We start from the raw sequence: 26,740 nt of genomic DNA, 5'->3' as shown, positions 1-26,740 counted from the left end.
GCAGCTGCTAGTCTTTCCAAAAACACTTGAGACATTTTCAAATAATATCGAAAAAAACATAGAATATAAATATTCAACATAGAGGCCTTTTTCCCACCGTTCCATTAAAACAGGTCTTTGCGCTGTAACTCGAGTCTTGGACCTCAGTGAAGAACCAGCGCCCGGCGAGCTGCTTTAACACTGAAGTGAGCTGCTTTAACACTGAAGTGAGCTGCTTTAACACTGAAGTGAGCTGCTTTAACACTGGAGCTGCTTTAACACTGAAGTGAGCTGCTTTAACACTGAAGTGAGCTGCTTTAACACTGAAGTGAGCTGCTTTAACACTGAAGCGAGCTGCTTTAACACTGAAGTGAGCTGCTTTAACACTGAAGTGAGCTGCTTTAACACTGAAGTGAGCTGCTTTAACACTGGAGCTGCTTTAACACTGAAGTGAGCTGCTTTAACACTGAAGCGAGCTGCTTTAACAGCTTTAAGTGAGCTGCTTTAACACTGAAGTGAGCTGCTTTAACACTGAAGTGAGCTGCTTTAACACTGAAGTGAGCTGCTTTAACGCTGAAGTGAGCTGCTTTAACACTGAAGTGAGCTGCTTTAACACTGAAGCGAGCTGCTTTAACACTGAAGCGAGCTGCTTTAACACTGAAGCGAGCTGCTTTAACACTGAAGCGAGCTGCTTTAACACTGAAGCAAGCTGCTTTAACACTGAAGCGAGCTGCTTTAACACTGAAGTGAGCTGCTTTAACACTGAAGCGAGCTGCTTTAACACTGAAGCGAGCTGCTTTAACACTGAAGTGAGCTGCTTTAACACTGAAGCGAGCTGCTTTAACACTGAAGCGAGCTGCTTTAACACTGAAGTGAGCTGCTTTAACACTGAAGTGAGCTGCTTTAACACTGAAGTGAGCTGCTTTAACACTGAAGTGAGCTGCTTTAACAGCTTTAAGTGAGCTGCTTTAACGCTGAAGTGAGCTGCTTTAACACTGAAGTGAGCTGCTTTAACACTGAAGCGAGCTGCTTTAACACTGAAGCGAGCTGCTTTAACACTGAAGCGAGCTGCTTTAACACTGAAGTGAGCTGCTTTAACACTGAAGTGAGCTGCTTTAACACTGAAGTGAGCTGCTTTAACACTGAAGTGAGCTGCTTTAACACTGAAGCGAGCTGCTTTAACACTGAAGCGAGCTGCTTTAACACTGAAGTGAGCTGCTTTAACAGCTTTAAGTGAGCTGCTTTAACACTGAAGTGAGCTGCTTTAACACTGAAGCGAGCTGCTTTAACACTGAAGCAAGCTGCTTTAACACTGAAGCGAGCTGCTTTAACACTGAAGCGAGCTGCTTTAACACTGAAGTGAGCTGCTTTAACACTGAAGTGAGCTGCTTTAACACTGAAGCGAGCTGCTTTAACACTGAAGCGAGCTGCTTTAACACTGAAGTGAGCTGCTTTAACACTGAAGCGAGCTGCTTTAACACTGAAGCGAGCTGCTTTAACACTGAAGCGAGCTGCTTTAACACTGAAGTGAGCTGCTTTAACACTGAAGTGAGCTGCTTTAACACTGAAGTGAGCTGCTTTAACAGCTTTAAGTGAGCTGCTTTAACACTGAAGCGAGCTGCTTTAACACTGAAGCGAGCTGCTTTAACACTGAAGTGAGCTGCTTTAACACTGAAGTGAGCTGCTTTAACACTGAAGTGAGCTGCTTTAACACTGAAGTGAGCTGCTTTAACACTGAAGCGAGCTGCTTTAACGGCTTTAAGTGAGCTGCTTTAACACTGAAGTGAGCTGCTTTAACACTGAAGTGAGCTGCTTTAACACTGAAGTGAGCTGCTTTAACACTGAAGTGAGCTGCTTTAACACTGAAGCGAGCTGCTTTAACAGCTTTAAGTGAGCTGCTTTAACACTGAAGTGAGCTGCTTTAACACTGAAGTGAGCTGCTTTAACACTGAAGCGAGCTGCTTTAACGGCTTTAAGTGAGCTGCTTTAACACTGAAGTGAGCTGCTTTAACACTGAAGTGAGCTGCTTTAACACTGAAGCGAGCTGCTTTAACACTGAAGTGAGCTGCTTTAACACTGAAGCGAGCTGCTTTAACACTGAAGTGAGCTGCTTTAACACTGAAGTGAGCTGCTTTAACACTGAAGCGAGCTGCTTTAACACTGAAGTGAGCTGCTTTAACACTGAAGCGAGCGAAGCGAGCTGCTTTAACACTGAAGTGAGCTGCTTTAACACTGAAGTGAGCTGCTTTAACACTGAAGTGAGCTGCTTTAACACTGAAGTGAGCTGCTTTAACACTGAAGCGAGCTGCTTTAACACTGAAGCGAGCTGCTTTAACACTGAAGCGAGCTGCTTTAACACTGAAGTGAGCTGCTTTAACACTGAAGCGAGCTGCTTTAACACTGAAGCGAGCTGCTTTAACAGCTTTAAGTGAGCTGCTTTAACACTGAAGTGAGCTGCTTTAACACTGAAGTGAGCTGCTTTAACACTGAAGCGAGCTGCTTTAACGCTGAAGCGAGCTGCTTTAACACTGAAGTGAGCTGCTTTAACACTGAAGCGAGCTGCTTTAACACTGAAGTGAGCTGCTTTAACACTGAAGCGAGCTGCTTTAACACTGAAGCGAGCTGCTTTAACACTGAAGCGAGCTGCTTTAACACTGAAGTGAGCTGCTTTAACACTGAAGCGAGCTGCTTTAACACTGAAGCGAGCTGCTTTAACACTGAAGCGAGCTGCTTTAACACTGAAGTGAGCTGCTTTAACACTGAAGCGAGCTGCTTTAACACTGAAGCGAGCTGCTTTAACACTGAAGTGAGCTGCTTTAACACTGAAGTGAGCTGCTTTATCAGCTTTAAGTGAGCTGCTTTAACACTGAAGTGAGCTGCTTTAACACTGAAGTGAGCTGCTTTAACACTGAAGTGAGCTGCTTTAAGTGAGCTGCTTTAACACTGAAGTGAGCTGCTTTAACGCTGAAGTGAGCTGCTTTAACACTGAAGTGAGCTGCTTTAACACTGAAGTGAGCTGCTTTAACACTGAAGTGAGCTGCTTTCACACTGAAGTGAGCTGCTTTAACACTGAAGTGAGCTGCTTTAACAGCTTTAAGTGAGCTGCTTTAACAGCTTTAAGTGAGCTGCTTTAACACTGAAGTGAGCTGCTTTAACACTGAAGTGAGCTGCTTTAACACTGAAGTGAGCTGCTTTAACAGCTTTAAGTGGGCTGCTTTAACACTGAAGTGAGCTGCTTTAACAGCTTTAAGTGAGCTGCTTTAACACTGAAGTGAGCTGCTTTAACAGCTTTAAGTGAGCTGCTTTAACACTGAAGTGAGCTGCTTTAACACTGAAGTGAGCTGCTTTAACAGCTTTAAGTGAGCTGCTTTAACACTGAAGCGAGCTGCTTTAACACTGAAGTGAGCTGCTTTAACACTGAAGCGAGCTGCTTTAACACTGAAGCGAGCTGCTTTAACACTGAAGCGAGCTGCTTTAACACTGAAGCAAGCTGCTTTAACACTGAAGTGAGCTGCTTTAACACTGAAGTGAGCTGCTTTAACACTGAAGCGAGCTGCTTTAACACTGAAGTGAGCTGCTTTAACGGCTTTAAGTGAGCTGCTTTAACACTGAAGCGAGCTGCTTTAACACTGAAGCGAGCTGCTTTAACACTGAAGCGAGCTGCTTTAACACTGAAGTGAGCTGCTTTAACACTGAAGTGAGCTGCTTTAACACTGAAGTGAGCTGCTTTAACACTGAAGCGAGCTGCTTTAACACTGAAGTGAGCTGCTTTAACACTGAAGTGAGCTGCTTTAACACTGAAGTGAGCTGCTTTAACACTGAAGTGAGCTGCTTTAACACTGAAGCGAGCTGCTTTAACACTGAAGCGAGCTGCTTTAACACTGAAGTGAGCTGCTTTAACAGCTTTAAGTGAGCTGCTTTAACACTGAAGTGAGCTGCTTTAACACTGAAGCGAGCTGCTTTAACACTGAAGCAAGCTGCTTTAACACTGAAGTCAGCTGCTTTAACACTGAAGTGAGCTGCTTTAACACTGAAGCGAGCTGCTTTAACACTGAAGCGAGCTGCTTTAACACTGAAGCGAGCTGCTTTAACACTGAAGTGAGCTGCTTTAACGCTGAAGTGAGCTGCTTTAACACTGAAGTGAGCTGCTTTAACACTGAAGCGAGCTGCTTTAACACTGAAGCGAGCTGCTTTAACACTGAAGTGAGCTGCTTTAACACTGAAGTGAGCTGCTTTAACACTGAAGTGAGCTGCTTTAACACTGAAGTGAGCTGCTTTAACACTGAAGTGAGCTGCTTTAACAGCTTTAAGTGAGCTGCTTTAACACTGAAGCGAGCTGCTTTAACACTGAAGCGAGCTGCTTTAACACTGAAGTGAGCTGCTTTAACACTGAAGTGAGCTGCTTTAACACTGAAGTGAGCTGCTTTAACACTGAAGCGAGCTGCTTTAACACTGAAGTGAGCTGCTTTAACACTGAAGTGAGCTGCTTTAACACTGAAGCGAGCTGCTTTAACACTGACGCGAGCTGCTTTAACACTGAAGTGAGCTGCTTTAACACTGAAGTGAGCTGCTTTAACACTGAAGCGAGCTGCTTTAACACTGAAGTGAGCTGCTTTAACGGCTTTAAGTGAGCTGCTTTATCAGCTTTAAGTGAGCTGCTTTAACACTGAAGTGAGCTGCTTTAACACTGAAGTGAGCTGCTTTAACAGCTTTAAGTGAGCTGCTTTAACACTGAAGTGAGCTGCATTAACGCTGAAGTGAGCTGCTTTAACGCTGAAGTGAGCTGCTTTAACACTGAAGTGAGCTGCTTTAACACTGAAGTGAGCTGCTTTAACAGCTTTAAGTGAGCTGCTTTAACACTGAAGTGAGCTGCTTTAACGCTGAAGTGAGCTGCTTTAACGCTGAAGTGAGCTGCTTTAACACTGAAGTGAGCTGCTTTAACACTGAAGTGAGCTGCTTTAACACTGAAGCGAGCTGCTTTAACACTGAAGTGAGCTGCTTTAACACTGAAGTGAGCTGCTTTAACGCTGAAGTGAGCTGCTTTAACACTGAAGTGAGCTGCTTTAACGCTGAAGTGAGCTGCTTTAACGCTGAAGTGAGCTGCTTTAACACTGAAGCGAGCTGCTTTAACACTGAAGTGAGCTGCTTTAACACTGAAGTGAGCTGCTTTAACACTGAAGTGAGCTGCTTTAACAGCTTTAAGTGAGCTGCTTTAACACTGAAGCGAGCTGCTTTAACACTGAAGTGAGCTGCTTTAACACTGAAGCGAGCTGCTTTAACACTGAAGTGAGCTGCTTTAACACTGAAGCGAGCTGCTTTAACACTGAAGTGAGCTGCTTTAACACTGAAGCGAGCTGCTTTAACAGCTTTAAGTGAGCTGCTTTAACACTGAAGTGAGCTGCTTTAACACTGAAGTGAGCTGCTTTAACACTGAAGCGAGCTGCTTTAACAGCTTTAAGTGAGCTGCTTTAACACTGAAGCGAGCTGCTTTAACACTGACGCGAGCTGCTTTAACACTGAAGTGAGCTGCTTTAACACTGTTTCTCCAGGTGACACTGGTCCCAGTGAGGTGTTTCTCCAGGTGACACTGGTCCCAGTGAGGTGTTTCTCCAGGTGACACTGGTCCCAGTGAGGTGTTTCTCCAGGTGACACTGGTCCCAGTGAGGTGTTTCTCCAGGTGACACTGGTCCCAGTGAGGTGTTTCTCCAGGTGACACTGGTCCCAGTGAGGTGTTTCTCCAGGTGACACTGGTCCCAGTGAGGTGTTTCTCCAGGGGACACTGGTCCCAGTGAGGTGTTTCTCCAGGTGACACTGGTCCCAGTGAGGTGTTTCTCCAGGTGACACTGGTCCCAGTGAGGTGTTTCTCCAGGTGACACTGGTCCCAGTGAGGTGTTTCTCCAGGTGACACTGGTCCCAGTGAGGTGTTTCTCCAGGTGACACTGGTCCCAGTGAGGTGTTTCTCCAGGTGACACTGGTCCCAGTGAGGTGTTTCTCCAGGTGACACTGGTCCCAGTGAGGTGTTTCTCCAGGGGACACTGGTCCCAGTGAGGTGTTTCTCCAGGTGACACTGGTCCCAGTGAGGTGTTTCTCCAGGGGACACTGGTCCCAGTGAGGTGTTTCTCCAGGGGACACTGGTCCCAGTGAGTGTCTGAAACAATCAACCTCATTTTACACAGGAGGGGAGTGTTTCAAATTAATATCAAACTAGCCTCCCCTCCACCGCTCTGTGTGCAGGACTGCCTGCCCCCCCCCCCCCCTCCTCCTCCTCCTCTCTCTGCAGCAGTAGAGCGGGACCCACACCCTGTAAAAAGATACAGACCACTTCTCTGCAAGAATTTGCTGAACCTCGAGCTGGCTGGAGGCTCAGTGTTAGAGACAGCCGTGTGTGTGTTAGTGTTAGAGACAGCTGTGTGTGTGTTAGTGTTAGAGACAGCTGTGTGTGTGTTAGTGTTAGAGACAGCTGTGTGTGTGTGTTAGTGTTAGAGACAGCTGTGTGTGTGTGTTAGTGTTAGAGACAGCTGTGTGTGTGTTAGTGTTAGAGACAGCTGTGTGTGTGTTAGTGTTAGAGACAGCTGTGTGTGTTAGTGTTAGAGACAGCTGTGTGTGTGTGTTAGTGTTAGAGACAGCTGTGTGTGTGTGTTAGTGTTAGAGACAGCTGTGTGTGTGTTGGTGTTAGAGACAGCTGTGTGTGTGTGTGTTAGTGTTAGAGACAGCTGTGTGTGTGTTAGTGTTAGAGACAGCTGTGTGTGTGTGTTAGTGTTAGAGACAGCTGTGTGTGTGTTAGTGTTAGAGACAGCTGTGTGTGTGTTAGTGTTAGAGACAGCTGTGTGTGTGTTAGTGTTAGAGACAGCTGTGTGTGTGTTAGTGTTAGAGACAGCTGTGTGTGTGTTAGTGTTAGAGACAGCTGTGTGTGTGTGTGTTAGTGTTAGAGACAGCTGTGTGTGTGTTAGTGTTAGAGACAGCTGTGTGTGTGTTAGTGTTAGAGACAGCTGTGTGTGTGTTAGTGTTAGAGACAGCTGTGTGTGTGTTAGTGTTAGAGACAGCTGTGTGTGTGTTAGTGTTAGAGACAGCTGTGTGTGTGTTGTGTTAGAGACAGCTGTGTGTGTGTGTTAGTGTTAGAGACAGCTGTGTGTGTGTGTTAGTGTTAGAGACAGCTGTGTGTGTGTGTTAGTGTTAGAGACAGCTGTGTGTGTGTGTTAGTGTTAGAGACAGCTGTGTGTGTGTTAGTGTTAGAGACAGCTGTGTGTGTGTTAGTGTTAGAGACAGCTGTGTGTGTGTGTTAGTGTTAGAGACAGCTGTGTGTGTGTTAGTGTTAGAGACAGCTGTGTGTGTGTGTTAGTGTTAGAGACAGCTGTGTGTGTGTTAGTGTTAGAGACAGCTGTGTGTGTGTGTTAGTGTTAGAGACAGCTGTGTGTGTGTGTTAGTGTTAGAGACAGCTGTGTGTGTGTTAGTGTTAGAGACAGCTGTGTGTGTGTGTTAGTGTTAGAGACAGCTGTGTGTGTGTTAGTGTTAGAGACAGCTGTGTGTGTGTTAGTGTTAGAGACAGCTGTGTGTGTGTGTTAGTGTTAGAGACAGCTGTGTGTGTGTGTTAGTGTTAGAGACAGCTGTGTGTGTGTGTTAGTGTTAGAGACAGCTGTGTGTGTGTGTTAGTGTTAGAGACAGCTGTGTGTGTGTGTTAGTGTTAGAGACAGCTGTGTGTGTGTTAGTGTTAGAGACAGCTGTGTGTGTGTTAGTGTTAGAGACAGCTGTGTGTGTGTTAGTGTTAGAGACAGCTGTGTGTGTGTGTTAGTGTTATTAGTGTTAGAGACAGCTGTGTGTGTGTGTTAGTGTTAGAGACAGCTGTGTGTGTGTTAGTGTTAGAGACAGCTGTGTGTGTGTGTGTTAGAGACAGCTGTGTGTGTGTTAGTGTTAGAGACAGCTGTGTGTGTGTTAGTGTTAGAGACAGCTGTGTGTGTGTGTTAGTGTTAGAGACAGCTGTGTGTGTGTTAGTGTTAGAGACAGCTGTGTGTGTGTTAGTGTTAGAGACAGCTGTGTGTGTGTTAGTGTTAGAGACAGCTGTGTGTGTGTTAGTGTTAGAGACAGCTGTGTGTGTGTGTTAGTGTTAGAGACAGCTGTGTGTGTGTTAGTGTTAGAGACAGCTGTGTGTGTGTGTTAGTGTTAGAGACAGCTGTGTGTGTGTTAGTGTTAGAGACAGCTGTGTGTGTTAGTGTTAGAGACAGCTGTGTGTGTGTGTTAGTGTTAGAGACAGCTGTGTGTGTGTGTTAGTGTTAGAGACAGCTGTGTGTGTGTTAGTGTTAGAGACAGCTGTGTGTGTGTGTTAGTGTTAGAGACAGCTGTGTGTGTGTGTTAGTGTTAGAGACAGCTGTGTGTGTGTTAGTGTTAGAGACAGCTGTGTGTGTGTGTTAGTGTTAGAGACAGCTGTGTGTGTGTGTTAGTGTTAGAGACAGCTGTGTGTGTGTTAGTGTTAGAGACAGCTGTGTGTGTGTGTTAGTGTTAGAGACAGCTGTGTGTGTGTTAGTGTTAGAGACAGCTGTGTGTGTGTGTTAGTGTTAGAGACAGCTGTGTGTGTGTGTTAGTGTTAGAGACAGCTGTGTGTGTGTGTTAGTGTTAGAGACAGCTGTGTGTGTGTGTTAGTGTTAGAGACAGCTGTGTGTGTGTTAGTGTTAGAGACAGCTGTGTGTGTGTGTTAGTGTTAGAGACAGCTGTGTGTGTGTTAGTGTTAGAGACAGCTGTGTGTGTGTTAGTGTTAGAGACAGCTGTGTGTGTGTGTTAGTGTTAGAGACAGCTGTGTGTGTGTTAGTGTTAGAGACAGCTGTGTGTGTGTGTTAGTGTTAGAGACAGCTGTGTGTGTGTGTTAGTGTTAGAGACAGCTGTGTGTGTGTTAGTGTTAGAGACAGCTGTGTGTGTGTTAGTGTTAGAGACAGCTGTGTGTGTGTTAGTGTTAGAGACAGCTGTGTGTGTGTTAGTGTTAGAGACAGCTGTGTGTGTGTGTTAGTGTTAGAGACAGCTGTGTGTGTGTGTTAGTGTTAGAGACAGCTGTGTGTGTGTGTTAGTGTTAGAGACAGCTGTGTGTGTGTTAGTGTTAGAGACAGCTGTGTGTGTGTTAGTGTTAGAGACAGCTGTGTGTGTGTGTGTGTTAGTGTTAGAGACAGCTGTGTGTGTGTGTTAGTGTTAGAGACAGCTGTGTGTGTGTTAGTGTTAGAGACAGCTGTGTGTGTGTTAGTGTTAGAGACAGCTGTGTGTGTGTGTTAGTGTTAGAGACAGCTGTGTGTGTGTTAGTGTTAGAGACAGCTGTGTGTGTGTGTTAGTGTTAGAGACAGCTGTGTGTGTGTTAGTGTTAGAGACAGCTGTGTGTGTGTTAGTGTTAGAGACAGCTGTGTGTGTGTGTTAGTGTTAGAGACAGCTGTGTGTGTGTGTTAGTGTTAGAGACAGCTGTGTGTGTGTGTTAGTGTTAGAGACAGCTGTGTGTGTGTTAGTGTTAGAGACAGCTGTGTGTGTGTTAGTGTTAGAGACAGCTGTGTGTGTGTTAGTGTTAGAGACAGCTGTGTGTGTGTGTTAGTGTTAGTGTTAGAGACAGCTGTGTGTGTGTTAGTGTTAGAGACAGCTGTGTGTGTGTGTTAGTGTTAGAGACAGCTGTGTGTGTGTTAGTGTTAGAGACAGCTGTGTGTGTGTGTTAGTGTTAGTGTTAGAGACAGCTGTGTGTGTGTTAGTGTTAGAGACAGCTGTGTGTGTGTGTTAGTGTTAGAGACAGCTGTGTGTGTGTTAGTGTTAGAGACAGCTGTGTGTGTGTGTTAGTGTTAGAGACAGCTGTGTGTGTGTTAGTGTTAGAGACAGCTGTGTGTGTGTTAGTGTTAGAGACAGCCGTGTGTGTTAGTGTTAGAGACAGCTGTGTGTGTGTGTTAGTGTTAGAGACAGCTGTGTGTGTGTTAGTGTTAGAGACAGCCGTGTGTGTTAGTGTTAGAGACAGCTGTGTGTGTGTGTTAGTGTTAGAGACAGCTGTGTGTGTGTGTTAGTGTTAGAGACAGCTGTGTGTGTGTTAGTGTTAGAGACAGCTGTGTGTGTGTGTGTTAGTGTTAGAGACAGCTGTGTGTGTGTTAGTGTTAGAGACAGCTGTGTGTGTGTGTTAGTGTTAGAGACAGCTGTGTGTGTGTTAGTGTTAGAGACAGCTGTGTGTGTGTTAGTGTTAGAGACAGCTGTGTGTGTGTTAGTGTTAGAGACAGCTGTGTGTGTGTGTTAGTGTTAGAGACAGCTGTGTGTGTGTTAGTGTTAGAGACAGCTGTGTGTGTGTGTTAGTGTTAGAGACAGCTGTGTGTGTGTTAGTGTTAGAGACAGCTGTGTGTGTGTTAGTGTTAGAGACAGCTGTGTGTGTGTTAGTGTTAGAGACAGCTGTGTGTGTGTTAGTGTTAGAGACAGCTGTGTGTGTGTTAGTGTTAGAGACAGCTGTGTGTGTGTGTTAGTGTTAGAGACAGCTGTGTGTGTGTGTTAGTGTTAGAGACAGCTGTGTGTGTGTGTTAGTGTTAGAGACAGCTGTGTGTGTGTTAGTGTTAGAGACAGCTGTGTGTGTGTTAGTGTTAGAGACAGCTGTGTGTGTGTGTTAGTGTTAGAGACAGCTGTGTGTGTGTGTTAGTGTTAGAGACAGCTGTGTGTGTGTTAGTGTTAGAGACAGCTGTGTGTGTGTGTGTGTGTGTGTGTGTGTGTGTGTGTGTTAGAGACAGCTGTGTGTGTGTCCTTCTGAACGGGCCACCTGTCTCCTGGTGGAGCAGCAGCTCCTGGTCTTCTGAACGTTTTCGTTTTAGTTCGTTTGTTTTTTGCGTTTTCGTTTTAGTTCGTTGTTTTTTTTGCGTTTTAGTTCGTTCGTTTTTTTGCGTTTCTTTTTTTTGCGTTTTCATTTTAGTTCGTTCGTTTTTTTGCGTTTTCGTTTTAGTTCGTTCATTTTTTTGCGTTTTCGTTTTAGTTTGTTAATTTTTTTGCCTTTTTTTTGCGTTTTCGTTTTAGTTCGTTCGTTTTTTGCGTTTTAGTTCATTAATTTTTTTGCGTTTTCGTTTTAGTTCGTTAATTTTTTTGCCTTTTTTTTGTGTTTTCGTTTTAGTTCGCTTCTCTCCTCTCAGGTCAGAGGTCAGGGGTCTCCCTGCTCTCTCTCTACATCCAGCCCCTTCTGCTATCTCTCTCTACATCCAGCCCCTACAGGACGTGTTTCTCTGTTACTGTATCTCATCTTTTAACCCTTTCACTGCCACACGACAGAAGGTTAGCCCTTTACTATCACACAACCGACGGCGATGCTCCATCATTAGCATCATTATTTGCGGAGCTAATGATGCTAATGATGGAGCATCGCCATCGGTTGTGTGATAGTAAAGGGCTAACCTTCTGTATTGTCACAGTGAAAGGGTTAAATAGAGCCTTTTGTTGATTTTTATCTAGTTTTAATTTATTTTATTCTGGTTCTCCTCGTGGAGCAGCGCTCCTGGTCTTCTTCATATCGACGTCTCTTTCTGCCTGTAACTAATTCAGCCATTTCTCTTCATTGACTGTATGACATAACCACACAACACAAGCAACACAGCTTGGAGCATTTTGGGGCTGAAAGCAGAGTGATACTATTATCTACGCTTTGCGTGTGAAACGTCTCTGGTATCATTTCTTTGTTTTCGTTTTTGTCCTTTTTCTTTCTCCCCCACTTTGCTCACCCCTTTCATGTGAACTCACTTTGAAACAGGATAGTCAAATGTAACTATATTAATGTCTGCCTGCCTTTCTGTTGTGTAAAGTATTTGGCTAGTTTGAAATGGGTTTTTCATCGGAGTCGGTTTGTCAAGGCTGATGCCGTTTGCTGTGACACAGTGCCGTTTGCTGTGGTCATTTGGCAATGGACCACCTGGATAGCAAATTGTTGAGAATGGCTGTGTCTCATATCTCTGCACCAATCTGTAAAAAAAGGAAAAAAAAATTATTATGTTTCCCCCCTTCTTTTTCCGTTTTTCTCCCATCCCAATGTTTGTCGTTATGCCAATTCCCAATCCCCTTCCTGGTCGCTGCGCACTCTTCCCCCTACCGTCGGTCCGGGAGGGCGGAGACTATCACATGCTTCCTCCGACACATGTGTAGCCAGCCCACCGCTTCTTTTCACCTGGCAGCGCGGACTCTCACTGGGAGAGTGTAACGTGTGGAAGGATCACACTACCTCCCTCCAGATCCTTCCCTCGCTGTGCAGGCGCCCCGACCGAACTGTAGGAGTCGCTGTTTACAACGACCAGGACCCGCCCTCGCCGGCTTTCCCACCCGTTAACGCTGCCAATTGTGTCAGTATGGACGGTTCGGCCAAGCCGGAAGCACCACAGCTGGATTCGATCCCACTGTCTCTGTCGTGGTAGACAGACGCTTAGTCCGCTGCGCTACCCGGCCGCCTATCTGTCACATTTTTAATAGGTGTTTAATCAGTGGCATGTGTCCTTTGTTATGGAAGGAGGGAAAGATCATTCCACTTCCTAAAGATGCTAAATTACCTTTTGGAGGTCCCAACAGTAGGCATATTAGCATTTTACCTGTTCTCAGTAAATTACTGGAAAAGATTGTCTGAGCAAGTCTAGGCCTACTTTTCAGCTAATGACGTAACAACTGTACACCAACATGCATACAGGGCCGGTCATTCGACCAGTACTGCTTTGACACAAATGTCTGATAGTTGGCTTTCAGCTATCGACAGTTCAATGCTGGTGGGTGCTATTATGTTAGACGTCAGTGCCGCATTTGATGTGATCGATCACAATCTTTTAATACAAAAACTCATCTGCTATGGTTTTAATAAAACAGCAATTTTATTTTTCAGGCGTTATTTGTCCTCGAGGTCTCAGAGGGTCTATTTTAATGGTGCTTTGTCAGGCAGTAGAGGGTTAGAATGCGGTGTCCCACAGGGGAGTTGCCTGGGGCCCCTCTTATTCTCTATTTTTACTAATGATATGCTTTTTTCTATTCATCAGGCTAGTCTGACTTTATATGCTGATGATTCAACCCTTTATTATGCTGCAGCTACAGACTCTGAGTTTAATCAGGTTTTGGCTGGTGAATTGGACATTTTATATGACTGGATAAAAACAAATAAGCTGGTGCTTAACATATCAAAAACAGTTTTTTGGGACCAATCGAAGATTGGCACGTAAACCTACATTGGTTCTACAAATTGCAGGTCAACCTATACAGCAGGTTGAAAAAACTAAGCTTCTAGGCCTTTGGCTTGATAGTACTTTATCATGGTCTGATCACATAAACAAAACTGTTTTTAAAATGGGTAGAGCTGTTGCTACTGCCAGGAAATGTGTACCATTCCTTCCATTTGCATTGTTTAATCAGATTGTTTGTGCTTTGGTTTTGTGCCACTTGGATTACTGTTCTGTAGTGTGGGCTTCTGCTTCAAAACAGTTGCTAAATAGGTTACAAGTGGTCCAAACCTAGGCAGCAAGACTCGTTCTTGGTTGCTCATATAGGACTAGTGTTGTTCAAATGCATGAACGTCTAAGGGCATGCGTCCACCTATCTCACAAAAACGCTGGCAGTGCGCCGGTAGTGCTGGCATGAAGCGCATCTTGTAGATGACAGAAAGAAATCTACAGCCATCTTTTTATTGTTTTTTCCTGCCGCGGTTTTCCACATATAGCATATTTTAATACACTTTATTGTATATTAATTATATAGTTATTGCCTGACACCACAGTTCGCTCTTTGCTTTTTATTAGCTTTTTAGTAGTGTATTCGTGTAGTTATTATTATTATTAGTGTATTTGTGCTTTGTCGCGAATCTCAATGGCCCGTCTCTTGTGGGAGACAGCCAAGACAGGCAGGCAGCTCCGGTGTCAGGTTACAAACAGAGTGGTAGATATGATTGGTTGTCTGAAAATGAGCTCAGCGCATCGCTCTGAAGTTCAGAAAGTTTCAACTTTAAACGCTGTGTGCGGCCGCACAAAATAGCTGAAAAAAGAAGCCGACTGCAGTGCATTTCCTATAGGCGGCGCATGCGGCCGCACACGCTCCCTCCCCATTGGGATACATTGAAAAAATATGAGATAGGTGGACGGGCCCTTAGTTGGCGGAGTGTTGAGAAAAGACTTTCTGCCAATTTATTAATTTGTTTTCATAAAGTGATCACAACCCACAGTCCTAAATATATCACGGATAAAATAATTTACAGCTCAAATCTGCACATGCATTTTACCAGAGGGGCAAGTAGAGGGCAGATTATTCTACCCCATGCAAATACTAACAGTATGCAAAGAACAGTTTTATATAGGGCTATCAGGGCATGGAATTATCTTCCAAGTGACATACGTGACATACGAGGTGTAGCAAGCTTAAAAAATAAATTAAAATCTTACATGTGAGCCAATATTGATAATGTTGAGTAATGCAATATGTTACCTTTGATTTGTATATATTTAGATATAATTTGTTTGTGTGTTAATGTTGTTGTGGTTCCTCGGTTGGTACGTCTTGCTATGTTTTAATTGTATTATGTTTTAATTGTATTATGTTTTAATTGTACTGTATATGTTGTAATGTTTTAATGTTGTCTCGGACCCCAGGAAGACTAGTTGACGTCTTGGCGTCAGCTAATGGGGATCCTTTGCTAATAAACAAATAAACAAATAAACTTCACCAGAAGCCCTCTGCGGGACGACAGTGGCTCCGGAGGTAGAGCGCTCGTCTGGTAATCGGAAGGTTCCCGGTTCGATTCCCGGGCTGTGTGTCGAAGTGTCCTTGAGCAAGACACTTAATAATAATAATAATAATAATAATAATAATAATAATAATAATAATAATAATAATAATAATAATAATAATAATAATAATAATAATAATAATGGATTTCATTTATATAGCACACTTTAAACTCAGTGAGATCTCAAGGTGCTTCACAGCAGAAAAAAAAATTATAATAAATAAAGTTTAACTAGGGCTGACCTTCGATATTTTTTTTGGAATTCGAAGCTTCGGGGCCGAGATTCGATTTTAATTCGAAGCTTTGAAATAAAAAAAAACTTTGTGGGACTTGTACAGCACTTTGTTAATTTGGTCAGTGCTGTAAAGTTTAAACCTTTTTAAATCTTAGACAAACTAAACACTTTGCTTCCATGAAATATTGTAAGCCGTCATTTGAGGCTTTATAAAAGCAGCACAATGAACACATCTGTCAGTGCCGAGTCCGACCTCATCTTGAATAACAAACAGCATTGCTTGTTGTAGTTAACAAAGAGAGGCAAACATTTTTAATAAAAGATATCATATTTTTTTTTTTTACATAATCAAATTTTTTTTTCATATTTGAAGCCCATGCCCATCGAACGAAGCTTCGAAGTATTTAAGACAGCCCTAGGTTTAACCCTTAATTGCTCCCGATGAGCAGGTTGGCAACCTTTCACTGGAGAACTGCCTCCTTTCAGTAACCAATCCTAATGTTTTCCAGGTCTTCCTAAGGCGGCCCGCGTGGGTCATCTCAAAGCCATCATGAGCATGGCCTTCCTGCAGCTCTGTGGAGCCACGTCCGGGGACACGCTCTACATCACGCTGCCGCTCTACCACATGTCTGCCTCCCTGCTGGGGGTCGGAGGATGCATCCACCTGGGTAATACCCCCTTCAGGGCATATACAACTTACCACTATGTAGCCTTTGGACTAAAGTTCTTGTTGTCAGTGCTTTATTGAATCCAGATTGAGAGAAATGTTAAATCTTGGACTAAACTTAATCCATACTTGACCTATAGAATTCCACTTTTGAATGATCTCTAAAAATCCATCGTGGAGCTCTTTGCACAAGAGTAACAGACGCTGTTTCGTGTATACGTGATGCAGAAGAAACGCAACAATTTCACTACCTTGTATTTGAGCTGACCTCTGACCTCCACGGCTGGATCGCAGGCGGTTGGGTCTCTGAGGTCAGAGGGCAGAGGAGGCCACACCTCACCCTCACCGTAGTCCACACGGTGCCATTATGGAGCAGCGCTTCCAAAATACTTCCTCACCCACTTCCTGCTGCCGGCCCAGTCCATTCCAGCGCCGCCCTTTTGATACTTCCTCTGGAACGTTGTTCTTTGTTTCGCCTGGCGGGGCGGCGACCGGGGACAGTGAGTCACGGCAACGGTTCAAGGTTCAAGTTCAAGTTTTATTTGTCACATATGAGGTACATGTACATTATTACAGTGAAATGCTTGGTTCTGTACGAGCCCCCTGAGATTGTGCTTCATACAGTAAAGAGAATAAAGACCAAACACTATACAAAATATACAATATACAGACTACTAAGTACAAAATGCAAAAATTAGGTAGGGATGTAGTGCAAATCCTTTAGTAATAAATATATAAAATATGGTGTAGTGTTTAAAGTGTCTAAAGGTGAGTGTTTATAGTGAGTTCAGAGAACCACCGTCTCTGCAGTGTGACGAGGCCCTTCTCTCTGGCTCCTCTGGTGTGACGAGGCCCTTCTCTCTGGCTCCTCTGGTGTGACGAGGCCCTTCTCTCTGGCTCCTCTGGTGTGATGAGGCCCCTCTCTCTGGCTCCTCTGGTGTGACGAGGCCCTTCTCTCTGGCTCCTCTGGTGTGATGAGGCCCCTCTCTCTGGCTCCTCTGGTGTGATGAGGCCCCTCTCTCTGGCTCCTCTGGTGTGATGAGGCCCCTCTCTCTGGCTCCTCTGGTGTGACGAGGCCCCTCTCTCTGGCTCCTCTGGTGTGATGAGGCCCCTCTCTCTGGCTCCTCTGGTGTGACGAGGCCCTTCTCTCTGGCTCCTCTGGTGTGACCCTCTCTCTGGCTCCTCTGGTGTGATGAGGCCCCTCTCTCTGGCTCCTCTGGTGTGATGAGGCCCCTCTCTCTGGCTCCTCTGGTGTGACGAGGCCCCTCTCTCTGGCTCCTCTGGTGTGATGAGGCCCCTCTCTCTGGCTCCTCTGGTGTGACGAGGCCCCTCTCTCTGGCTCCTCTGGTGTGATGAGGCCCCTCTCTCTGGCTCCTCTGGTGTGATGAGGCCCCTCTCTCTGGCTCCTCTGGTGTGACCCTCTCTCTGGCTCCTCTGGTGTGATGAGGCCCCTCTCTCTGGCTCCTCTGGTGTGATGAGGCCCCTCTCTCTGGCTCCTCTGGTGTGATGAGGCCCCTCTCTCTGGCTCCTCTGGTGTGATGAGGCCCCTCTCTCTGGCTCCTCTGGTGTGATGAGGCCCCTCTCTCTGGCTCCTCTGGTGTGACCCTCTCTCTGGCTCCTCTGGTGTGACCCTCTCTCTGGCTCCTCTGGTGTGACGAGGCCCCTCTCTCTGGCTCCTCTGGTGTGACGAGGCCCCTCTCTCTGGCTCCTCTGGTGTGATGAGGCCCCTCTCTCTGGCTCCTCTGGTGTGATGAGGCCCCTCTCTCTGGCTCCTCTGGTGTGACGAGGCCCTTCTCTCTGGCTCCTCTGGTGTGATGAGGCCCTTCTCTCTGGCTCCTCTGGTGTGACGAGGCCCTTCTCTCTGGCTCCTCTGGTGTGATGAGGCCCCTCTCTCTGGCTCCTCTGGTGTGACCCTCTCTCTGGCTCCTCTGGTGTGATGAGGCCCCTCTCTCTGGCTCCTCTGGTGTGATGAGGCCCTTCTCTTTGGCTCCTCTGGTGTGACGAGGCCCTTCTCTCTGGCTCCTCTGGTGTGATGAGGCCCCTCTCTCTGGCTCATCTGGTGTGATGAGGCCCCTCTCTCTGGCTCCTCTGGTGTGATGAGGCCCCTCTCTCTGGCTCCTCTGGTGTGATGAGGCCCCTCTCTCTGGCTCCTCTGGTGTGATGAGGCCCCTCTCTCTGGCTCATCTGGTGTGATGAGGCCCCTCTCTCTGGCTCCTCTGGTGTGATGAGGCCCCTCTCTCTGGCTCCTCTGGTGTGATGAGGCCCCTCTCTCTGGCTCCTCTGGTGTGATGAGGCCCCTCTCTCTGGCTCCTCTGGTGTGATGAGGCCCCTCTCTCTGGCTCCTCTGGTGTGATGAGGCCCCTCTCTCTGGCTCCTCTGGTGTGACGAGGCCCCTCTCTCTGGCTCCTCTGGTGTGATGAGGCCCCTCTCTCTGGCTCCTCTGGTGTGACGAGGCCCCTCTCTCTGGCTCCTCTGGTGTGACGAGGCCCCTCTCTCTGGCTCCTCTGGTGTGATGAGGCCCCTCTCTCTGGCTCCTCTGGTGTGACGAGGCCCCTCTCTCTGGCTCCTCTGGTGTGATGAGGCCCCTCTCTCTGGCTCCTCTGGTGTGATGAGGCCCCTCTCTCTGGCTCCTCTGGTGTGATGAGGCCCCTCTCTCTGGCTCCTCTCGCGTGACGAGGCCCCTCTCTCTGGCTCCTCTGGTGTGATGAGGCCCTTCTCTCTGGCTCCTCTGGTGTGATGAGGCCCCTCTCTCTGGCTCCTCTGGTGTGATGAGGCCCCTCTCTCTGGCTCCTCTGGTGTGATGAGGCCCCTCTCTCTGGCTCCTCTGGTGTGACGAGGCCCCTCTCTCTGGCTCCTCTGGTGTGATGAGGCCCCTCTCTCTGGCTCCTCTGGTGTGACCCTCTCTCTGGCTCCTCTGGTGTGACGAGGCCCCTCTCTCTGGCTCCTCTGGTGTGATGAGGCCCCTCTCTCTGGCTCCTCTGGTGTGATGAGGCCCTTCTCTCTGGCTCCTCTGGTGTGATGAGGCCCCTCTCTCTGGCTCCTCTGGTGTGATGAGGCCCCTCTCTCTGGCTCCTCTGGTGTGACCCTCTCTCTGGCTCCTCTGGTGTGATGAGGCCCTTCTCTCTGGCTCCTCTGGTGTGACGAGGCCCTTCTCTCTGGCTCCTCTGGTGTGATGAGGCCCTTCTCTCTGGCTCCTCTGGTGTGATGAGGCCCCTCTCTCTGGCTCCTCTGGTGTGATGAGGCCCTTCTCTCTGGCTCCTCTGGTGTGATGAGGCCCCTCTCTCTGGCTCCTCTGGTGTGATGAGGCCCCTCTCTCTGGCTCCTCTGGTGTGATGAGGCCCCTCTCTCTGGCTCCTCTGGTGTGATGAGGCCCCTCTCTCTGGCTCCTCTGGTGTGACCTTCTCTCTGGCTCCTCTGGTGTGATGAGGCCCCTCTCTCTGGCTCCTCTGGTGTGACGAGGCCCCTCTCTCTGGCTCCTCTGGTGTGACGAGGCCCTTCTCTCTGGCTCCTCTGGTGTGATGAGGCCCCTCTCTCTGGCTCCTCTGGTGTGATGAGGCCCCTCTCTCTGGCTCCTCTGGTGTGACCCTCTCTCTGGCTCCTCTGGTGTGATGAGGCCCCTCTCTCTGGCTCCTCTGGTGTGATGAGGCCCCTCTCTCTGGCTCCTCTGGTGTGACCCTCTCTCTGGCTCCTCTGGTGTGATGAGGCCCCTCTCTCTGGCTCCTCTCGCGTGACGAGGCCCCTCTCTCTGGCTCCTCTGGTGTGATGAGGCCCCTCTCTCTGGCTCCTCTGGTGTGATGAGGCCCCTCTCTCTGGCTCCTCTGGTGTGATGAGGCCCCTCTCTCTGGCTCCTCTGGTGTGATGAGGCCCCTCTCTCTGGCTCCTCTGGTGTGATGAGGCCCCTCTCTCTGGCTCCTCTGGTGTGATGAGGCCCCTCTCTCTGGCTCCTCTGGTGTGATGAGGCCCCTCTCTCTGGCTCCTCTGGTGTGATGAGGCCCCTCTCTCTGGCTCCTCTGGTGTGATGAGGCCCCTCTCTCTGGCTCCTCTGGTGTGACCCTCTCTCTGGCTCCTCTGGTGTGATGAGGCCCCTCTCTCTGGCTCCTCTGGTGTGATGAGGCCCCTCTCTCTGGCTCCTCTCGCGTGACGAGGCTTCCAGCCAGCAGGGTTTTCCCACAGAGGGAAGCCGACAAATGCCACACAGTTCCTGGTAGTGTTCCCCGTCCCCATGTGCTCCCTGGTAGTGTTCCCCGTCCCCATGTGCTCCCTGGTAGTGTTCCCCGTCCCCATGTGCTGTGCATTAGGAGGCCCCCCCCTCCTCTCTGCCCGGCCCCCCCCCCCCCCCCCCCCCCCCCTGGGTCTCCTCTCTGTCCTGCTTGTTGTCTCAACTGAACACCGTGAACACGGCCCGCCTGGAACCTAAAGCAGAGCTTGAAGCAGCTAATCGCAGATCCAGCTGTAAATATATTGTATTTAAGCTCCATTACAGGTATTTTGACCACATACATAAACAGGGCGCTACTTTCACATACAGCCTCAAAAGAGTTGGGATTTGTGGATGAAAAATAAGCTTCTTAACCTAATTAGAATATAGCTCCGTTTTTCCTCCCCAATGTTTGGCAAACATGACCGATATAAAGAAACCTCTCACGTCCACAAAATACAGCGGGTAGAATTTAAAACCTTGTGTTTACCTGCCGTGTCTTTAAAGGGAGCAAAAACAAGTCTCCGTGTTGTTGTTTTTTCTTTTGTTTTTGTGGTTCTCTATTTATTTAAAGTTTGGATTGGGCCTTTAATTAATCGGCCGTGCCCTCTCTTTGTCTTAATTCTCCTTTGTTCCTTCATATTAAGTGATGCCTCTGCATTATGCGCTTTGTTTTATTTGTGCCATGTTTATGATTTGGAAATATGTGCTCAATGTTGGCGTCGGCCTACTACATGGCTTCATTAATGTTCCATGCTGTTGTGTTTACATTCTGAACGGCGCAGAAGAAATGCGTCACTTCCGGTGGCGCCTACGTGCGTACGTCATGTTAATACCGTGACTAATTCATAGTAGAGATTTATCAGAATTAAAGATTTAAAGCCTTCGGTGCCGCCTGTAAATTTCAGGTTACAAACTTTTCTTTTTCTTTTTCTTTCTCTAGAATACAGACAGAGCTTTGAGTTTATAGTGAATTCCCATAGACATGCCAGGTACTGCTGGGACATGCTGGGATTTCGTTTTGTGTTATGTATTTATGTTATGTTGTGTGTGTGTGTACTTGAATGTATGTCGCTCTCCTGCTCCCTGCTCATTATCCATTGTTCCTCCTTGCACAAGATTATATATATATATATATATATTTTTTTTTTTTTTTTTTTTAAATACAACTCTGGTATGATGAATACTTCTAAAGGTTTAAATGTTATCCACCTGAATATAAGGAGTCTGTACCCCAAAATTGATCTACTTAGAGCTTGGCTTGTCTACAATAATCCCAGTGTAATTACTGTGTCTGAGACGTGGTTGCATAGTGCAATCTCTGACAATGAGGTTGAACTTGACAACTATGTTCTGTACAGAGCTGATGGGGGTACTAGAGGTGGAGGATATGTCAAATCAAACCTGACATCTGAGATCCTCAGGCCAAGGGTAAACCCTATACATTTTGAGTGTCTTTTTATTAAAATTTCTTTTCATGAAAATAAACAGTTGACCATAGGAAATATTTATAGACCTCCTGATTCCCCCTCTGAATCTACAAATGATATGATCCACCATTAACTCTTTAGATCGTCCAAATGAAATTATTATCTTGGGTGACTTTAACATCAACTGGCTAGATCGATCTAGTAATGCTCATAACCTATTTGGCAGTGTCAACTTAACCCAACTCATTAGTGAGCCTACTGGAGTTGATACTAGATCCAAGTCCCTGCTAGATTGGATTCTCGTCTCACACCCCGACAGAATTTCAAACTCTGGTGTGTTACCTGATAGTTTCAGCGACCATTCTATTATCTTCTGCATTTGGAAGATAAAGTTACCACGTCTACCACCAAAATCTATCAGGATAAGACAATGTAGGAATTTGAATATGGAGCACTTTATTCAAGATATAACATCTATAAATTGGGACATGGTTAAATTAATTCCATTTGTTGAAGATGCATGGCATTTCTTCTACACTGAGCTTACTAATGTTATTGACCATCATGCTCCCTGGAAGACGCTCAAAGTCAAGGGTAGACACTAGGGGTGGACGGTATAAACGGTATACAGTGTAAACGGTATTAATTTGCTCTACGGTATGGATTTTGACTATACCGTGTAACCGGTAGAGCAGCTCTAAAATAGCAATGACGTCATGTAACCACAGCGCGACTATTTCAATCGCATTTGCCCCTAAAAATAGATAGAATTAGTCATAGATAATAGATATGTGCAAACTGGAAAAAGTTATTTAGGAGGCTTCGCGCAGTGGGCGTGTCAACACGCAATTGTCATTTCATAATAAACACATATCACCGCGGCGCACAGCAAGTTTCAATTTCAGTTCCTGGCATTTTTAACCAGTGGAGAAAGGTAAGAGATTTCCCTATCGTTTTTCTTATATGAATTATTCTACGTTAATAAAACATACCTGGTGATCAACTACAGTTTGCTGTAAACATTACGATATGTGTGTAGTGTTATGATAACGACGGCTGCAGCGGGAGCCGGGAGGACGGCTGCAGCAGTGGATTTGCGAATAGCATGCAGCTGCAGAGCCGCAGAGCCAGGGGCTCTTTCAGGTCTGGTCACAGGCCCGTCAAACAGCGCCCCCCCCACCCAATGGCTGAATTGCCAATGGCTGAATTGGAGTATTGCACTGTGCAATATTGCACTGTGCAATACTCCAATTCAGCCATTGGCAATTCAGCCGTTGGGTGGGGGGGCGCTGTTGAGCGGGCCTGTGACCAGACCTGAAAGAGCCCCTGGCTCTGCGGCTCTGCAGCTACATATGCTTCTAGCAAAATCCAGCATCCAGCCCCGCTGTTTGCAATGGGAGCAGGAGTCTCGACTCGGGACTTATTTTATTTGGAATATAATGACTTTATACGCAAAAGTAGCCTAGTTTTAAGTTAAAATATTATAAATCTACATGCCTTGAGGATGTCATTCTTTATATAGCCTGCCTATCAGGCAAAAAAAAATATTCTAACAGAAACACTGATACCGTGATATATACCGTTACCGTCTATGCTTCAAATTATACCGTGATATAAATTTTAGACCATACCTTCCACCCCTAGTAGACACTTGCCCTGGATTAATAGTGAACTTATAAATCTGTATAAACAAAGAGCTAAGGCTTGGGAAAAGCATAGTCTGACAAAGGATTCTGCCGACTTCATTGCATATAAACAAATACGGAACGTATGTACAACTAAAACAAGAAATGCTAAATCCAACTATTTCAAAGATTGTTTAAGCAATGATTTTAGCAATCCAAAACAGTTTTGGAAGAGAATCAACAGTATTACTATTTACTAAGAAGTCATCTATAAATCCCACTCATATTAGAATTAATAATGCACTCAATTGCACTTGCCTTTAATCAGCACTTTAATTCTGTCTGCAAACTCAAATTTAATGACCCCTCATATTCCGATGTGCCTCTTAATGACACCAGATGCAACAGCTATTTTTCCTTTAGAAGTATCCGTCCGCTTGATGTTCAGAAGGTCATTGATTAATTAAGATTGGGTACTAGCTGTGGTTCAGATGGTATGGAGATCAAATTCATCAAACTTGCATCTCATGTATTATCATATCCTTTGTCTGATTTATTTAATTTATCTTTAACAACTAATGAAACTCCTTTAAGCTGGAAATGTGCAAAAGTAATTCCATTGCATAAAGGTGGTGATCCTTCTGATCTCAATAATTATAGACCAATTTCAATTATTAATAGTATAGCAAAAGTCTTTGAAAAACTAATTTTTAATCAATTATCCCATTATGTTAATGAATCATATTTTATCACCATGCCAATCTGGTTTCAGGCCATACTACTCCACAACTACAGCCCTTCTGAAGTTGACCAATGATGTTCACTCAGCAATGGACAATAACATGGTTACTGGTGCAATATTTATAGATCTCACAAAGGCTTTTGATTTGGTTGACCATTATCTTCTTCTTGACAAACTGTGTGCTATTGGTGTCTCTAATAATTCTTTACTTTGGTTCAATTCATATCTCCACCATAGACGCCAGTGTGTATCATATCAGGGTAAACAGTCTGATTTTTTGATTATGGATAAAGGTGTTCCTCAAGGTTCATCTTTAGGACCATTATTATTTTCTATATTTGTTAATGATCTCACCCTGATACCATCTGACTGTCTTACTCAATTGTACGCTGACAACAAAGTGATTTATTCCTCTAAGTCTGATATTCAACAAATTCAGTACTCTCTACAGACTCATTTTGATGCTGTCCAGAAATGGTTAGCTATTAACACTTTCTATGCCACGAGGTGGCGCCAGAGTTAGCGCTTCAATGCCACCATCCACTTTAATGTTATCGTTAATATCGCCTAATCTATGTTTTAAATTATGGCTATGTGTCTAATCTGCCCGTCGCTTATCAAAGAATCCTTTTCCAGTCAGTGCGGTCAAGGCAGATTGGTTTTTTATCGCTTCATTTCCGTTTGAGAACATTTTGAAAAGCACCCGTTTTGAGGTAAAAAACAGTCCATTCTGGGGCATTCTGTAATAATCGTCCTTTACTGGAATATTCCAGAACGTTGATATTTGTCGGCCTATTTATGAATCGTTTTCAAATAAACGCTAGATGATCAATATTATACGTACACGCACGCCCATTCGAGGCGCGCGCTGATAATAGCCGTGTTCATTTCCTCTTGGATTTTTTCAGTAAAACCGATAGAGGACATTTCACAAAACAGCTTATATCTTCATCAAAATGAGTGATTATCCTAACACTGATAACATAGATTCCTTACCTGACATCAGATGGTATCCAACTGGTATATTCCAATTCCTGATCACCATTCGAAAAAATCGATAAGTGTATAGATCCAATGTGTGTACAGTAGAACACATGATTCCGCGGGGCTGAGAGCCCCCTGAATGAACCCTGGTACTCCGGCTGCATGGGTGGACTGGAAAATGTGGAGTACAGGATTTATTTCCCCATCCATTTTCATTGAGTCCATTCCAAAATCCCTTATGTCATCTGGGAGACGATAGGGGGGGCGCTTTTTTCCACATCTGATCGCCGGCGGCACTCCGGTATACTAGGGTAGGCTCGCGTGATGCAATATGATTTCAGATCGCTAAAAAAAAAAAAATAATCAGAGAAATCTCGTGAGTGGCTTTCAACGAGATATTAATAATTACGAGAATACTCGTGAGTGGCAGTGAAAGTGTTAACAAACTTTTATTAAATAAGAAGAAGTCCTATAGTATGCTTTTTGGTACTAGATCAAATCTGGTGCAAATATCAAATCAGTTGTCGATTTAAGTTTTTAGATGATGCTCCTCTTGATAATGTCGATGAATATAAGTACCTGGGTCTTTGGCTTGATTCTCAACTCACTTTCAAGTCACATATTGATGCTGTGATGAAGAACACAAATTGTAGCCTGGGAATATTGTATCGTTCTATTAACTGTTTTTCTCTTCAGGTTAGGAAAATAATCATTATACAGCTGGTACTTCCAATAATGGATTACGCAGACATAGTCTATCAAAACACCACACTAACAAATCTCTGTCCTTTAAATGTTACTTATAATAGTGTTTGCAGATTTATATTGAGGTGTCCTTATAGAACCCATCACTGTCTTATGTTTGAGTCGTTAAACTGGCTTTCTCCCAAATTCAGAAGACATTTTCATTGGTTGCTTTTTGTTTACAAATGTATTTACTTTAATTATCCCCCCTATCTAAAGCAGTTCTTAACACCATATAGTTCAACTTATAATTTAAGACACACGGATCTTCCTTTCTTTAGTATACCTCGAACCATCAAAGCTATCGGTCGACTTGCCTTTAAATATAAAGCACCAGCTGATTGGAACAAACTGCCTAGTTCACTCAGATCTCTTACTTCTTACCGGTTATTCAAGATATCTTTGTTCACTCATCTACAGACTACTTGCACCTGTTATTGATTTACTGTGTTAGGGCTTACATGTCGTTTACAGATCAAATTGTAATTTTTTACGTGTTTTTATAAGGGAACATATATATATATATATATATTGGTGATCCTCTTGGGAGGAATCAGTGTGGACTGTGGGGGTGAGCTTGGGAGAGCGTCAGTGTCAGTGTAGAAGTGCATTTGTTGACCTGTTTTTTGTTTTGTTATGTATTGTATTGTATGTTTTGTATCCTATGTTAAGGACCCCCTCGAAAACGAGATAGCATATCTCAAGGGGTTTATCCTTCCAATAAATTTCAAAAATTCAAATTTAACACTGCATTTCATAATTGCTCTCAAGTTTCTTAACATTGTTTCTCATCTCAGGGGCGACCTGTGTGTTGAAGAAGAAGTTCTCCGCCAGCCAGTTCTGGAAGGACTGTGTGAAATATAACGTCACCGTGTTCCAGTACATCGGAGAGCTGTGTCGATACCTGGTCCACCAGCCTGTGGTGAGAGCAGCACCGCTTCCTGCTTCTAACCCTATAACCCTAACCCAGAACAGAAGAGCTAGCTGACATCATGTTGACCTTCTAACCCTATAACCCTAACCCAGAACAGAAGAGCTAGCTGACATCATGTTGACCTTCTAACCCTATAACCCTAACCCAGAACAGAAGAGCTAGCTGACATCATGTTGACCTTCTAACCCTATAACCCTAACCCAGAACAGAAGAGCTAGCTGACATCATGTTGACCTTCTAACCCTATAACCCTAAGAGCTAGCTGACATCATGTTGACCTTCCACTCCCAAGATCCAATCTTCTAAAGTAATGTACAGAGAATCACCTCATATTGGAACAACATCACACATCTACTCTCAACCTAGCCTTCCTACACTTAAAAATAAAAACTTGAAAAGACCTGATCCAGTACTAATCAGGAGGCATCTTATAATCTTTTATTATAAGTTTTTCATCTTAAATGTCCAGAGGTGCTTAGTTTTGCTTTG

At 45.2% G+C, this 26,740-nt stretch overlaps 1 protein-coding gene across 1 annotated transcript in view; it reads left to right on the top strand.

Moving 5' to 3' along the window:
- The window catches only part of LOC311236624 (long-chain fatty acid transport protein 6), a 97,136-nt gene that overhangs the window by 9,804 nt on the left and 60,592 nt on the right, over nt 1-26,740 (top strand). Inside the window, exons 3-4 of the mRNA XM_084324330.1 lie at nt 15,437-15,595; nt 26,115-26,239. Coding sequence (XP_084180456.1) covers nt 15,437-15,595; nt 26,115-26,239 — 284 coding nt within the window. The remainder of the gene's footprint in view (nt 1-15,436; nt 15,596-26,114; nt 26,240-26,740) is intronic.

The sequence above is a fragment of the Notolepis coatsorum genome (assembly GCF_963971535.1).
Source record: "Notolepis coatsorum genome assembly, chromosome: 11".
In the NCBI taxonomy this organism is placed as follows: domain Eukaryota; kingdom Metazoa; phylum Chordata; class Actinopteri; order Aulopiformes; family Paralepididae; genus Notolepis; species Notolepis coatsorum.
Note: the sequence above shows the minus strand (reverse complement) of the source record. Positions and strands in the feature narration are given on the sequence as shown.